Genomic DNA, 14,178 nt, shown 5'->3' with positions numbered 1-14,178 from the left:
TGATACAGATTGGAAGCTTCATAGAATGCTTTCAACACATCCTTCGTTACGTCGAGCCAAAGAAGAGGATACCAATTTTGGAAGAATCTTCACGTAAACTGTTTAGATTATGCATTGCAAATACAGACATTTTTAAAGCACAAATATAAATCGCCCAAAGCAAGATTGTATCTTACACAAATTATTTCCACGTTGAAATTAGTGCCTTAATTTACTTCAATGTTTAAAATAACATTACCTTTTACATTTTATTCTTTTCATTCTTATTTACACACATGTACATCTTATTTCTGAATACGTTCCAAGCGTAAACAACTATGTACAAACATTTTTAATACTCTAAACAACTTTATCTTATTCAACACAGATATATTTATCAAAATAAAAATACGTTACGTCTGGCAGCTACAAATCAGCACAAAGAATATATTTCTTAGTTACACAATATATCTTTCTTTCAGTTCAGTGATATTTAATGGTAACTCTGAGATTCGCATACACCAGGCACATAAATACATAACAATTAAATGGTTGCTCGGATGTCATCAAAATATCATACATTTAAAGAAACCGTGATCGTATTTGAGACATGAGCTGTGTTAAGTATATGACGCAATTTCCTTTACAATCGCAGACAGTTTACAATGCATAAAAGAACAAAATTTCAAAGGATATTTTTTACCTCCAAATGATGTAAAAATATCACAAACATTTTTTAATTGGCTTAAGAAACTCATAAAGGAACGAGTATCGTATGTGTTTAAAATATATCACTGTCAAGCCGTTTAAATTTTAGTTATAATTTGAATTTTATAATATTTACTAATTATTTTCAGAGAAACTGTATTATAACAACCGATATATATATCTTCACCATTACCAGTCTTTCACTTTGGTATGCACAAGTAATAATAAATAGATTCCCTGGCTCGCTATACTCCAGTTTAGTGTAAAAAGAAACACGGTTTTTACGTCAACAAAACCTCTCAAAGTTCCTAATATAATCAACTTGAAGGTACGGCGATTTCATTCCACAAGGGAAAAAATATAACCTTAGTACTTACAATAATTTGGTGTGGAATGTATAAACAGATTCTCACGTACATCTGTAAACGCCAGAGCGTCACAAGTTTATTTCTAACGTACGAATAATATTTAAGAATTCAGTCCGTACCGCAAAGAAAACACACAACATTTCACCGCTAAGAAGAAGATAAACTCGGTGTATATTGTGAAAATCATGTTCTAACAGTTCAAAGCCGGCCAAATTAATTAAACAAAATACGCTTCATATCGTAACTTATAGTTGTCAAATTACGTACATTCAGTTTCACAGATGTTGAGAATTTCACATTTGATTTAAATAAAGAAATGTTCCAATGACACCAACTAATATTTTTTGCGCGAGGGCCTCAGAAGGGCCAGTTATCAAAACACTGACTATTATGTTACCTTCGTGCATTCTACGCGGACATCCAACCTTCAAACCGAATGATAACAATAATACCATTAACATTATCTAATAAACACACTACATATTTTGAATTACTGATTAAAATTTCATGTTATAAAACACTTTAGAGGCATTTCTGTGCCCGGTACAAAGTATATTCGTAGAGGAACTCTACGCGACCCTTCACTGTCGCCATATTGATTTATCTTACTCCCCTAGAACACAAAGTGGGAAAAAAAACCAGTAATGAGCGGAGTCCTTTGTCGCAATGAAACTTTCTCGAGGCAACTAATTAACAGAAATATTTCACAGAAAACACGCGAGACATTCATTCTCTGGAATGAACGATATTGACAAAAAATCTTTCAAATTTAAACTCGTAATCTGCAATAGGACATAAGTTTCCGTAAGTGCGTATGTAAATGACTAGGTTTCGTCCGATCATCACGGGACTGTAATACTAATGCAATACTTCTTCTGATTTTAATGAGAGTTAATTAATATTCGGACATAGAAACGTTTAATGGCTCCAAACGAAACAAACTTATTCACTCCAAGTGTTCTTATGTATGCATATTACAAAGATAAAGATTTCTATCTGATTACACAACACGCCATTAGACTGCATTCTGTATAACAAAAAGTTCTATCCAATTTCTATTCGGCACGATTAAATCCACGACTACCCGCATTTAGTCCAGATACCTACATCTCAGTATTTCTGACCAAAAATAATGTCCGAAACGGGACTCGACCCACGGGCAGTTTTATTAAATTACACCTACATGCCATTAAGCTATAGGATTTAATATAAAACACCTTCAAATCTGGTAACATTCATAAACCTACAGCTGCTGATGGGATTTAGTATTACATCGGAAAATGCTTACTATCCCATTTCCCCATTGAGTGAGAGTATTTCGCTTGAAGCTTATATATACACCTTATTTACATATGGGTACTAAATCGTGTTGCTGAGGAGATAACATGTAATTACGATAACTTAATCGGCCTAACTATTTAGCCTGAAAACCAAAGCAATTTCACACACATGAGCCAAATGATTTATCTAAAATGATATTATTAAAATGAGTAATATTTATTTGTCTATATTAAATAACAGATATTATTAACCTTCCCAGCGCAAGACAAACAAAACCTTATGGACCGTATAAATCTGTCTGCGTCACGCGCTTATCCTAGGATACAGACAGCCCGCACGACCAGGGGTCATCGATGCAACAACGATAACATTGTCGGAACACTTTCGCGCAACAACGGAAGGAGGCCGTTGTTGAGGTACGTGATGTGACTTAAAGAAGCCCTCTTAACTGTTAAGTATACCCCAAAGAGAACGCCTTTAAAATACAGTATTCTGATGATATTTTATGATGTTTTAGAGTTTCTTTTTATGTGTATAGCCTCTGAGCTAGACACAGACATATTTTTCCTTAAAAAAAACATAATGCATCTTCCGAAACGTTGTTTTGTTATTTTATATTTTAAGAGGTGTGCAGTGTCCATATGGATCAATTTTCAACAAAATTGTCTTTAATTCTGTAATAATATTAACTTCAAATTTACTTTTCTCATAACCTGAGACTTGTTCATAGACTATTTCCTTACGTATTTAGCCTACTGGTTTCGTTACGACGGAAACAATTAACTTTTTTCCAAGTCAAGGTAATTCTGTTTACAGAACAGACCTGTTTTCCAACACAAATTCACGATTTTAGCAATACAACCATACGTAAAACGAATAATTTACAAAAAGCAGTCAATTCTTTATAGGACACGAACCAACAAAATCATTTCTGTCATGTACAAAGAAATATTTGTCTCTACTTGATACCAGCATCACATTCCTCTTCTTCTTCTTTATCGATTTGAAAATATTCCACCATCCATTGAACCATAACTTAGAAATTAATGGAAGATAAATTGATATGATTTCAATTACGAAAAACAAACGCAAAATTATCCTTTCTACATCCCCTGAGTTACACATTTAAAACAAAAGAGATGAGAAATTGATGACTCTGTATTCCAAAGTCAGAGTAACACTTCTAAGATGATATCACAGTCCACTAGATGGTGGAATATCATATAAGATGAGTGTAATTAGTGGAATAAATCGATATTTATCGTATTTGATAATGAAATTCCCTCAACTACTTTATATTTCTTGACGGTCGTGTCTGTAATTCATATTTCTTTTCCATCCTTCAAAAAAAAAAAATTATTTCTGCCCATAAAAAAAATCCAGTTAAATGATGTTCAGGATAATTTTTTTTAAGAAAATATGAGGTTACTGGTCGTTACAGCAGGTGATAATAATAGATATCAATGTCCTATAAAGAGTTAATTCTTATACAAGACAATTTTCGTTTTAATATATAACAGCTTACGTTGACTAATATTCGAAAACAAAAAATATTTTTAGAACTTTAATGCTCTTAGGGCTTCATGCCTCATTCTTTGGTTAATTTCGTCACATCATACAACGAAGTGAAGTATTCTCTAAGCTCCTAACGAGAAGAATTTTGACAGTGCTAAATCTCTACGATACAAAACTAACTGGATTATCATTCCGCACCTGAGTTTTAAAAAATGTCATTTAGTTCAAATTTACAGTAGTTTCATTAGGGACAGTGTCTCATTTAAAATTTCCATTAGACACTGTTCTTGCTACAAACATGAACACAGAAGAGAATTTTCACACTTAAAGAATACGGCAAACACCAGAATTCATGAAACAAATACACTGTAAATTTGAACTAACATTCACGTTAAGAAATTCCGTTTTGAATAAATACGCGTACTGAGGGCACGACACACCGCAGACGTTGAAAAATCGGGCATTAGACGAACCAGACGAGGAATCCTCTGCTAATTCATAGCAAATTAGCATCAAGTACCTCAGCGCTGTATTTACATTAAAACGGTAAATTCAAACTTTGATTTATATCAGGTATTACCGCTGTTTCATAATTAAAAGTACTTTTTATATGACTCAAAATCGTCGGTTAATTGAGATTAAACTCTAATATAAATGTAAAAATGTTATAATTAAGAAGAATGGTATCTACGTACACTTGATTATTAATGAAATCAACCGTACGTTTACAAAAATTATTTATATCGAACATATATCACTTTATCTGCACTGTACTTTTAGGGAGAAACATTCAATGCTCGTGGAAATATCCTACCGCGATTAGAGAATGTTTATGTTCCTTCCCGGTGGCTTACCTGCAGCTTCTGGCGAAGAAGTTTTAAGGTAATTGATTCCAGGAATATTTTAGAAAAAAATAAATGACGAGGAGGAAACAACATGTCGATTGTGGCCATCTTGACTGAGATTTTTTGTTTCACGACGGTGAAAATATTGATTGTGGTCTTTTAGATTGTGATACTCTGTGGTCTTATAGATGGTCATCAAAGTCAATGATGGAAGTGCCCGTTTAATCTTCAGGGTAAGACCACAGAGCATCACAGACCAGAAGATTTCAATCAGCATCTTCGTGAGTACAAGCCTTAAGCCTCAGATACACATAAACATGTCGTGAATAATATTTTGCTGCTGGCTGTAAATAAACTATGTGTGTTCATTTTCTTGTTCGACGATTCTGAATACCACATTTAAACTTCAGGGAGTAGTCCAATTTCCATTCTGCTATTTTGGTATTCCTCTCAATATATTACGCATCTCTGTAAGGGTATTTCAAATTAAAATACTACAGAGGTCTACTTCGTAGCCTTGATGAAATTCCTACCCTTTCAGCTTTAATTACGCAATTTAGTGGAAATTTTCATGTCACGTGATCTTCTTCTGTTTACTGAGACGTATTTACACTTCACAGTTTTTATAAAATTTCCGATAAGCGTGAAGAAATCTCATAGTCAGAAAACTGTCACGTAGTTACAGGATTTTACGACAATTATAACCATTTAGAAGGAACCAATCAAATTGGTGAACCAAGCCTTCGCGTAAGACAGGAGCTAGTTACTATTCCGAGCCACCTCAATCCAGCTTACTCTCTCATATAGCATTAAAAATTCATTTAATATTCTCATACCATTTGTGTTCATGTGTTCATGGCAGTATTACATACTAAAACTTTCCGCGTATTTTACTTTATTAATTTTCTTCCCCTAATATAATTGTGCTCCGTATCAGTCTCCAGATGTAATACAATTCGGAGATAGTAGCATCTGAGGTTCTCACGGCGGTAAGTCACACCCGATGATGGACGTAGCAAGGCCCTCTAGAACGTTAATAATCTTTTACCAGACTACACGGCGCTACAACCCAGAAGACAGCAGTCTACAACACGAAGATTATTTTCTTTTGGGGCATCTTGCCGTGCAAAGTGGTGAGAAACGACCGACGTTTTGGAGGTACTTACTCTCGCCTACAGGCCCTAGAACTTTTACAACATCCCAGAAATCAGTCATCATCGTTCCAGCCGCCGTGAGAACCTGATATCATGGCAGTAACTCCCGGCTCCCGCTTCGTAATCAGGCACCCGGTTCACCACTAACCCAGCATTGAGGTCTCTACGGCAGAGGCCCTCATCACAGACTACTGCCGAACTCGCTGGACCTACGCCTGTCGATGTGTTTCAGGTATGTTTCCGAGTAGATGCTGCGTGTCCTCTCGTCGTAACGGAGAGAGTGACGGCGCACGTCCAGGGCGTCAAGATCCGACGGTGGGCGTCGGCACAAACTGCAGAAGGCGCACTGAAGAGTGTTCTTGAAAGCCTCCCTGAAATCCCTGTTGAAATACGCGTAGATGAGGGGATTCAGCGTTGAATTGAAGTAGCCGATCCAGAAGACCACAGAAACCACTATGTCCGGGCAGGGACACGCCTGCCCGCAAAGCGTCGTACTCACGTACCACAAAAAGAAGGGCAGCCAACACAGGATGAATGTCCCCATGATAATGCCCAACGTCCTCGCAGCTTTGTGTTCACGCTTCATCTTGATGATATTCCGGTCTTTGGTAGGGGTGGAGTGGAGGTCTCCGTGATGTACCTCGTGCATGGTTAATGTTTTTGAGGATCCTCCACTGCTACTTAGGACGTCACCATTACTGTTATTGTACTCTCTACTGTTTCTGTGTTGGTTCATCAACATGGCGTTCCCTATCCTCGAATGAAGCTGTTTTTCTTGTCTATTCGCCTCTTTAAATATGGCCAAATACGTGAACACCATAATGGTACATGGGATCCAAAATGAGATTGACGAGGAAACAATTACATAAACCTTATTCACTTTGAACTCGCAAAGATCAGGGTTCTTTAACCTAAACAACTGATTTTCTTCAGTAGTGTACCAACCTAGAAATATGGGAACGAAAGCTATGATAGCTGGAAAAATCCACGTGTTCAAGAGCATAAATGCTACGACTCGCTTCGTCATGTTTATGGGATATTTGAGTGGCTTCACGATGGCGTAATACCTGTCCACACTTATACAACACAGATGAAGAATGGAAGCTGTTGAGAAGTACACGTCCAGAGAGTTCCACACGTCACACATGAAATATCCGAACATCCAGCGTCCAGTTAGTTGAACACTTGCATTGAACGTCATCGCAACCATAGCAACAAGCATGTCTGCCAGTGCCAGAGACACCACAAAGTAGTTCGTAATTATGCGTAATTTCCGATGCCTCATGACACTTACTATAACTAGCAAGTTGCCGAAGATGGCAGCTATGATGATGAATCCCATTGCACCTGCCTTCAAGATCAGAGCCAACACGTCTGTCCATTCCTGTTCCTCATCTGCTAATGGTGGCACAGACGACGTTATGTTGTCCAATATGGCGTCCAAAAGTGACGTCGGAATTGTGGCTGTAGTGTCAGCGAGTGACGACGTCGAAGAGGAAGATGTGTGAAGAAGGCGATGTCCACCAGATTGATCAGCGATCTTAACGTTAGGAATGGACGCCATCCCATAATACACCTCAAGATTATTACAGTCCTTTTGCCCTAGAAGCACGTTAAATTTGTCCTTGATAATACATCTTCTGGATACCAGTAGTTTAAAGTTCTTGGAACACAAAATTAAAAAACGTAGTGGACAAACATCATCTCGTCCGCTTGCATATCACGCTGATCATCACGGAGATAAAGGTGTTGGGAAGGAAACGACATCTTTTCTCCCATCTGCTTCCACACCATCTCACTTAATCTCTGGCAATCTGGAAACAAGCAGAGATAAATTGTGAAATTAATAACTTGCGGATCTTGTACATCGCAGTCAAACTGATACGACGCACGTCATACAGCACGCAAGTACATAAAAAATGCGTGCAAAATGTTAGACGGAACATCTCAGTTATTCGGAAGTTTGAAATTTTTCTGACGACGGCGGGACGCACTGTGCCAGATTGATTGCTTTTTCTTTCTTTTTTTTCTATTTTATCCTTCACGAAGATGTTATCAAAACCAGGTGGTCTCAGTCAAAGTTTGACTAACATTAGCTTCATCAGAGATTTGGTTCTTGTCTCCGCAATGTTTTAGTTTATTTAATAACTCGACGATGGGCAGAGTCTAAAAAATATAATCATCCTCAACATTATCTACGAAGTCAGATCCGTCACATCTCGAACACTGGCTAACCGTACAATGCCCCCAACTTTTAACCAGAAGAGACAAACGTCTACTTTCCAAAACGGGGTTTCCTCTCAGAGCACGCGGATAATGGACAAAGTCCATAAATTCTGTAATATTAATTGAAATATATTATCATGAGAACCATTTAGGAATTTGATAAATCTCATAATTACCTTTGGAACTGAAAGCATAAATAAGAGGTTATTAATACGGATTTTAAAGAAACAAGATGATATTCTATGAAATTCGTTTAAGTGGTTAGGGACAGAGACCGATTTCGGGTCCTTATTCAGCTTCAGTAACAGATTAGGAATTTCCTGACAAACTCAGTGAATATCCGATCCTCAAAGAGGACTCCTCTCCACGAAATGAGTTAACCAGCTTCTTGAAATTATCCACTAAAGTGTAGCACAGTATAAAGGAGAAGATACAGCTGGTTTCTTATCGCAACCCTTTAAAGCCGAAGTTCGAATACACATCGTTTCATATAAAGTTTAAATTGTGAGTTGTGAGTGAGATTAAATTCTATCAGAACTCGTCCTTCGTAAAAGAGAGTGCTTATCGGATTCTGTATGTCTTTCTTACTTCCTAAAGGACAAGAACTTTGTATACTTCGGAATAACAAGAAATAGGTATAACTTTAAACAGTGAACTGCAGATTTAAAAAGGCAATTGCATGTATAGTCTACGACTGCAATCTTGAGACTTGCACCCCACTTTCTCACCCAATAAGTCTCAAGATTACAGTCGTGGACTATAACAGTAGAAACAAATTGGGTATTGTACTCGTATGTGCATTTCGATAATTACGTATGCGGACAGGAATGTGTGTCATTAAATTTTCGTTTAGGAGGAATCTCTGTGTGAGGTTTTGCTGTGCCAAAAAGTATCTTTCCTACGTAAACACATGCATCGAACTCTCCTCAGCGTGTGTTTACGTAGCAGGTAATTTATTTTCCTGAATTTTCATGTTTATGCTTTAATTCAAGAGGTGTAATGGATCAGTACAATGTTCACGTAACCGCTTATTTGATTTCTAGTACCAAATTAGCGATTTCTACGCGACATCTCACTGTACAGGCTAGCTTCTCACATCACCATTATGCACAACTGTAATAAAGCGACATGCCAAAATCTCCAAACATTAAATGTAAAAATTCCTCCTATCACAAGAATGGTCACGAAATACTCCTATATGGACTATACAAAAAATATAAGGTTTATCTTTATCTTAAGACAAGACGCTAATAAGCGAAAGTCTCAATACCTCAGAAAGTGTTGAAATAATACAAGGACTTTCCGATATATTTAATTACTTCACAAACACTGTTCAAAACACAAACACAGAACACATGATCACTCGTACTATTTGTGTAATAATCGCACTGCGTCTATTTTATAGGTTTAGAGGTATTTCTATTGACACAAGAGAATATTCACTGTCTACTGCAAAATACGATAATTCATCTGAAATCAGCAAAAATTAATTTTTTGAGATGCCTGACATCACCTAAGTAAAACTGGCACAACTGTATCTTATTTAACCGCGCAGTTCCAACTGCCGATCGTAGCCTGTTTTAAGTGTCTCATGCGGGAATTCGCCTTCACCGACTGAATATCGCAAAAACGTCTCATTCAGGAGAATTCAGGGCCGAGACTGAGACCGTGTTCACCTTTAACCCACATTTGACGCAGCGCCATTGCGTTCGGTGTCCTCCCTGGACCAACAAAGAACGGGAGACTCCCTTGTTAGTTCGTTCATGCTGTAACACAGAGGCCTCACATACTTCTGCGTCCGCTGGGGATATCTGACGGCTCCAGCAGGAATTCTCATTTGCCGATGTGACACTCCGTCCTAACTCCGGGTGAAACCCCCCCCTCCCCACTGCCTGAACCTCCCATTTCTTTCGCCCTCACACCACATCATCACTTTCTTGTGGCACTATTGATTTTCGAGGGCTGATGCCAGATGGCACCTCCGTCGAAATGTTCCATCCGTACCCAAACACCGAACAGGTAATAGCAGTTCAATTGAATTCCAATTCAATTCGGGAGATTTCAGGTTCTAACAGCTGCAGACTTCTGGGATATTCCGCCATGTAATCTTGTAGAAGTTTCCGACGTTTCAGAAATCCGTACTGCCTCCATCACCACGACGATCGGCAAGGTCCCATGAGGCTGTCATTTCAACAGAATTGATTTATTAACTTGAGTGACAAACAGAAAATGTAGTCAACCGGTGGAATCACGAGGAAAAGGGCGAAACAATTATAAACAAGGAAATTACAAACTTGACTGCAAAGATCAAAGAGCCTCTGACAAGCAGGCAATATTAAATGACAGGCAATCGACTCTAATTAAACACAAACAACAACGCTCTGCAAACGAAAGACTGAAACAAATTGGAAAAATCCAATTATTTCCAAAAATACTTTCGTTGCCTACCAAGTTTATCGTAATTTTCACTAGATTACGATAACAGAAAAGAACTGGACTTCGCAGAAACTTTTAAGGCCAAGCTCTATAAATAACATTTAAGAATTCAGTCCGTACCGCAAAGAAAACACCACACTTCACCGTTGTAAATACCAATTGGTTAACGCTGTTTAAGTACTTAATCGCCGTTTACAGTGAGAACCACACGAAGCAAAATTACAGAATGTAGCGTTACTGACTGTTAAATCAGGCGATGTATTCAGTTCCCACTAGGCGTTAAAGGGTTAGAAGTCAGTTCCACTCTGCAGGAAGGTCTGTGCTGAACGAAGCGAAGTATTGTTTCGCAAAGGGGATGACAAAATGCGTGGGAAATTTCAAACAGTGGACTATTGATACAACGTACCTTTGTAAATAGGTAGACACAGTACGTAATGCTCTTACGTAATCTCATTTACTAAAAATAACAACGCGTAGAGTAACAAAGCTTAGTTTCGATTTTGAAGTAGAGTTCTCTTGGGTTCATGACATTTCCATGTGCCTCCTACATGTGCGTGGTCTGCTGAAACAGACTGATTGGCCGTGAGGTCATTCATTTTATAACAAAAACATTTATTGAAATGAAACCACGACGAGTTACATACACGGAAAACAATTATTTAAAGGACTGGCATGTTTCAGTGGTCAATACAATATTTCCACTGATGTGAATGATTAATAAATTTTAAAATTATTCGAAAGTATAACGAGTAAAAAAATTTAAAAATCTATGACTTTCTCTAACTTCCGCTTTTAAAACACTAAAAATTTCTTTCTCCTTCGAAAAATTAAGAAACAAGTTCTAATTGCTTTCAGACAAAGTAAAACTCAGATTTCAGGTTCTCATGACATTCATTATGGAGATGGTTATCTGCAGGGACTCACGTTTCGGAGGTACTTTTGGCCTCCATGATCAGGGCTTGGTGATGGAGGCAGCAAGGACCTCGGAAATATCATAAACTTCGGCGTAACAATTCGGAGGGTGGCAAACTTCGTCCTCCTCGACTTTTGTGCCTTGTTTAGGACGAGAGACTATTTTCACATCCACATAATACGTCAGGAAAACAAACACGATGAAGACCCACGGAAAAGGAACGCGTCTCCATTACAAAGAACAACTGTTTAGTGCTGTTTAAGGACATAATCGCTGTTTATTTTGAGAATCGTACAAGACTCACAAATTCACCCTTTGAGGAAAGAATTACTGAATTCTGAGTTGAATGGTTCATTAAGTTACCACTGGGCTTTAAACGGGTTAAGTATAATGAATTCAGGGAACACTGAAGCAACTTCAGACTTTAACTGGCAGTACAGTCCTGGAAAGCTCTTAATTCTAAATTAATTATCAGTTGAAGTGCGTTGTTTAATCAGTTCGGGGCTAGACGTTACAATAAGTAGCTATTTCAAAACCTAAACTCAACTTAACCCACCCCCCCCTCCCTCCCTCGGGATTTCTGTTTCCTTGTTACGCGGCCCCTTTCGTTTTAATTAACTTTTGTAACGTTTCCGAACCCACCGACGTTTTCACAACATCGAGTCTTCTTGAAACACTCAGAGCCTGCTCTCTTTTAATTTATAAAATACATTCAGTTCAAGTGAAAAACAAAATCTTCACGTACTTAACTCCGTTATAAATGAGATTTTACGTGAATCTCCTAGCGCGTAATCTACGTTCCTTTTCATAGATACCTCTGAATGCTTTATGAAAGATCGTGTTAGCATCTAAGTCTAATGATGAAAATGCTTGCAGAACACTACCAACCGAACGAATAAAAAAGACCCTGCCACTCAACAAAGCGAAGCATTTTGTCAGGAACGGAATTGAAATACGTGTTCAAAAAGAGGTTTATCACTACTTAATTATTTGTACATACAATGTACTAAGAACTACAACTTTGTATTAAATCGACAAGTGCGATTGGCTCGGCAAGCAGCATGCACATTCGCGACAATAATACATACAAAATTTTAATCTGAAATGCTCAGGGGAAGATACTACCTTGCGAGACGTAGCATTGAAGGAACGATAATATTAAAATGATTAAAACACGATACGGTGTAGTTTGGGACTGGCTGGCTCTTTTGAACACGTTAATGAACCTTCTGATTTCATAAAACTGGAGAAATCGTTGATCAGCTGAGCGACTATCATATTTTAAAGAAAAAGTAATTCTGCTCCGTGGAGTTGATGGAAATGACACTGCTGGCCCTTGACATATTTCACAGACGTCCTGACTGTGTAAGTTATTAAAAGCTGTCTAGCGTCTCTCATAGCTGCGAGCAGCAAAAGACGACGAGGAGGTATATTATAAAATTCTTTAAAAAAAATATATAAGGAAATTAAAAAGGCTATATCGAGAGAAATACAGCTGCATATACGGCGGTGAAAAGGGGGAGGAATCTAAATCAATGGGAAGTGTTTGGACCGCGACGAAGGTTGTGTCAATAGAAATCAGTGACGGAAGGAAGGTCTGAGCAAATAATGGCGATGAAGAATCTGAAAGGAAATTATTAAAAATTCATTAATACGTAACATCAGGCCTATCTGCCTTATATATTCTTTTCTTGAGTTCACTGAAGAAAACTGCATAATGAGAAACTTCATAATTTGTAAACTTCGTCAGATATTATTAAAATTATATAATACAGGAGGATTAGGTGTGTGGGGCATGCAGCGAGGATGGCGAGATATGAAATACGTTCACAAGGGAAGGATAATATTACAAGGGATCTTAAGGAAGTCTGAATTGGATTAATCTGGCTCGGGAAAGGGACGTATGATGGGCTCTTGTAACACAGTGATGAACGTTTTTAAGAACGGTCATTTGAAACATCTGACTTGAAATCCAAAAAACTTCCACCAGTTATAAAAGTACAATACTCCAGATGAAGCTTCTTTTTTGTACAACCCTGCCATGAGAGTCCGAAATAGGGTGGGGGGGGCAAAAATGAGGGAATTCAAGTACAGTTCACGTCTTGTTAAGTGCATTTATAGCTCCGTTCACGTGCAGGGCCCAAGATATGGAAGTCTCCTGAAGCGAATCGAGAGCAGCAAAATATTCTCGGGTAGCGTACAATTCACTGTCTTCTGATCATAATCAATTACAGTTCAATGATGTTTTCATTAACCCTACTTCTACTGAACAGTTTATTTTAACTTTCGCATTTCAATGACAACTTGCAATTTAAATTGTTTCTGAAAGACAAATTGATGCATTGAACAGTCAACGGACGACAGAAGTAGATCATTTTCAAAATAACAAAACTACTTACTAACGAAGGATCATCTTGCTGGTACCATGGAAGAGCTAATCTGCAAGCCTTAACATTCAAACTTATCTTAAACTCACTTTTGACGAGTGTCTCCAAAACTTGTAGGCATTCTCTTCGCGAAATATTATTAGCTTGATCAAATCAAGGAGGATTACATTGGTAGGGCACGTAGGACGTACTAAAGACGACACATTCACGTCGATATGTTTATGAAGTGGTACTCAATCATTGCAGTGCCTGACTGAAGACTGGACAACTGGAATCAATTGCGATCTCTGGAACGGACAAAGGATTTTTCTTCTAGCCTCTGGGTTCAGACCGGTTCTGGGGTCCACCCAGCCCCCAATCCAATGG

At 37.9% G+C, this 14,178-nt stretch overlaps 1 protein-coding gene across 3 annotated transcripts in view; it reads right to left on the bottom strand.

Annotated features, from left to right (window-relative positions):
• Positions 1 to 14,178, bottom strand: part of Octbeta2R (Octopamine beta2 receptor) — a 105,931-nt gene that overhangs the window by 6,858 nt on the left and 84,895 nt on the right. For 2 of the 3 annotated variants that reach the window (XM_087340763.1, XM_022075404.2), the window contains exon 4: positions 223 to 7,664. The exons of the other annotated variant lie outside the window; for it this stretch is intronic. In XM_087340763.1, coding sequence (XP_087196889.1) covers positions 6,032 to 7,414 — 1,383 coding nt within the window. In that variant the 5' untranslated portion in view covers positions 7,415 to 7,664 and the 3' untranslated portion in view covers positions 223 to 6,031. Of the gene's footprint in view, positions 1 to 222; positions 7,665 to 14,178 lie in introns of those variants that run through there. 3 annotated transcript variants of the gene reach the window in all.

The sequence above is a fragment of the Zootermopsis nevadensis genome, unplaced genomic scaffold (genome assembly GCF_977971745.1).
Source record: "Zootermopsis nevadensis isolate Lab colony 2312 unplaced genomic scaffold, Znev_1.0 Znev_ptg000061l, whole genome shotgun sequence".
Classification (NCBI taxonomy): domain Eukaryota; kingdom Metazoa; phylum Arthropoda; class Insecta; order Blattodea; family Termopsidae; genus Zootermopsis; species Zootermopsis nevadensis.
This window is presented reverse-complemented; position numbering and strand designations above follow the sequence as displayed.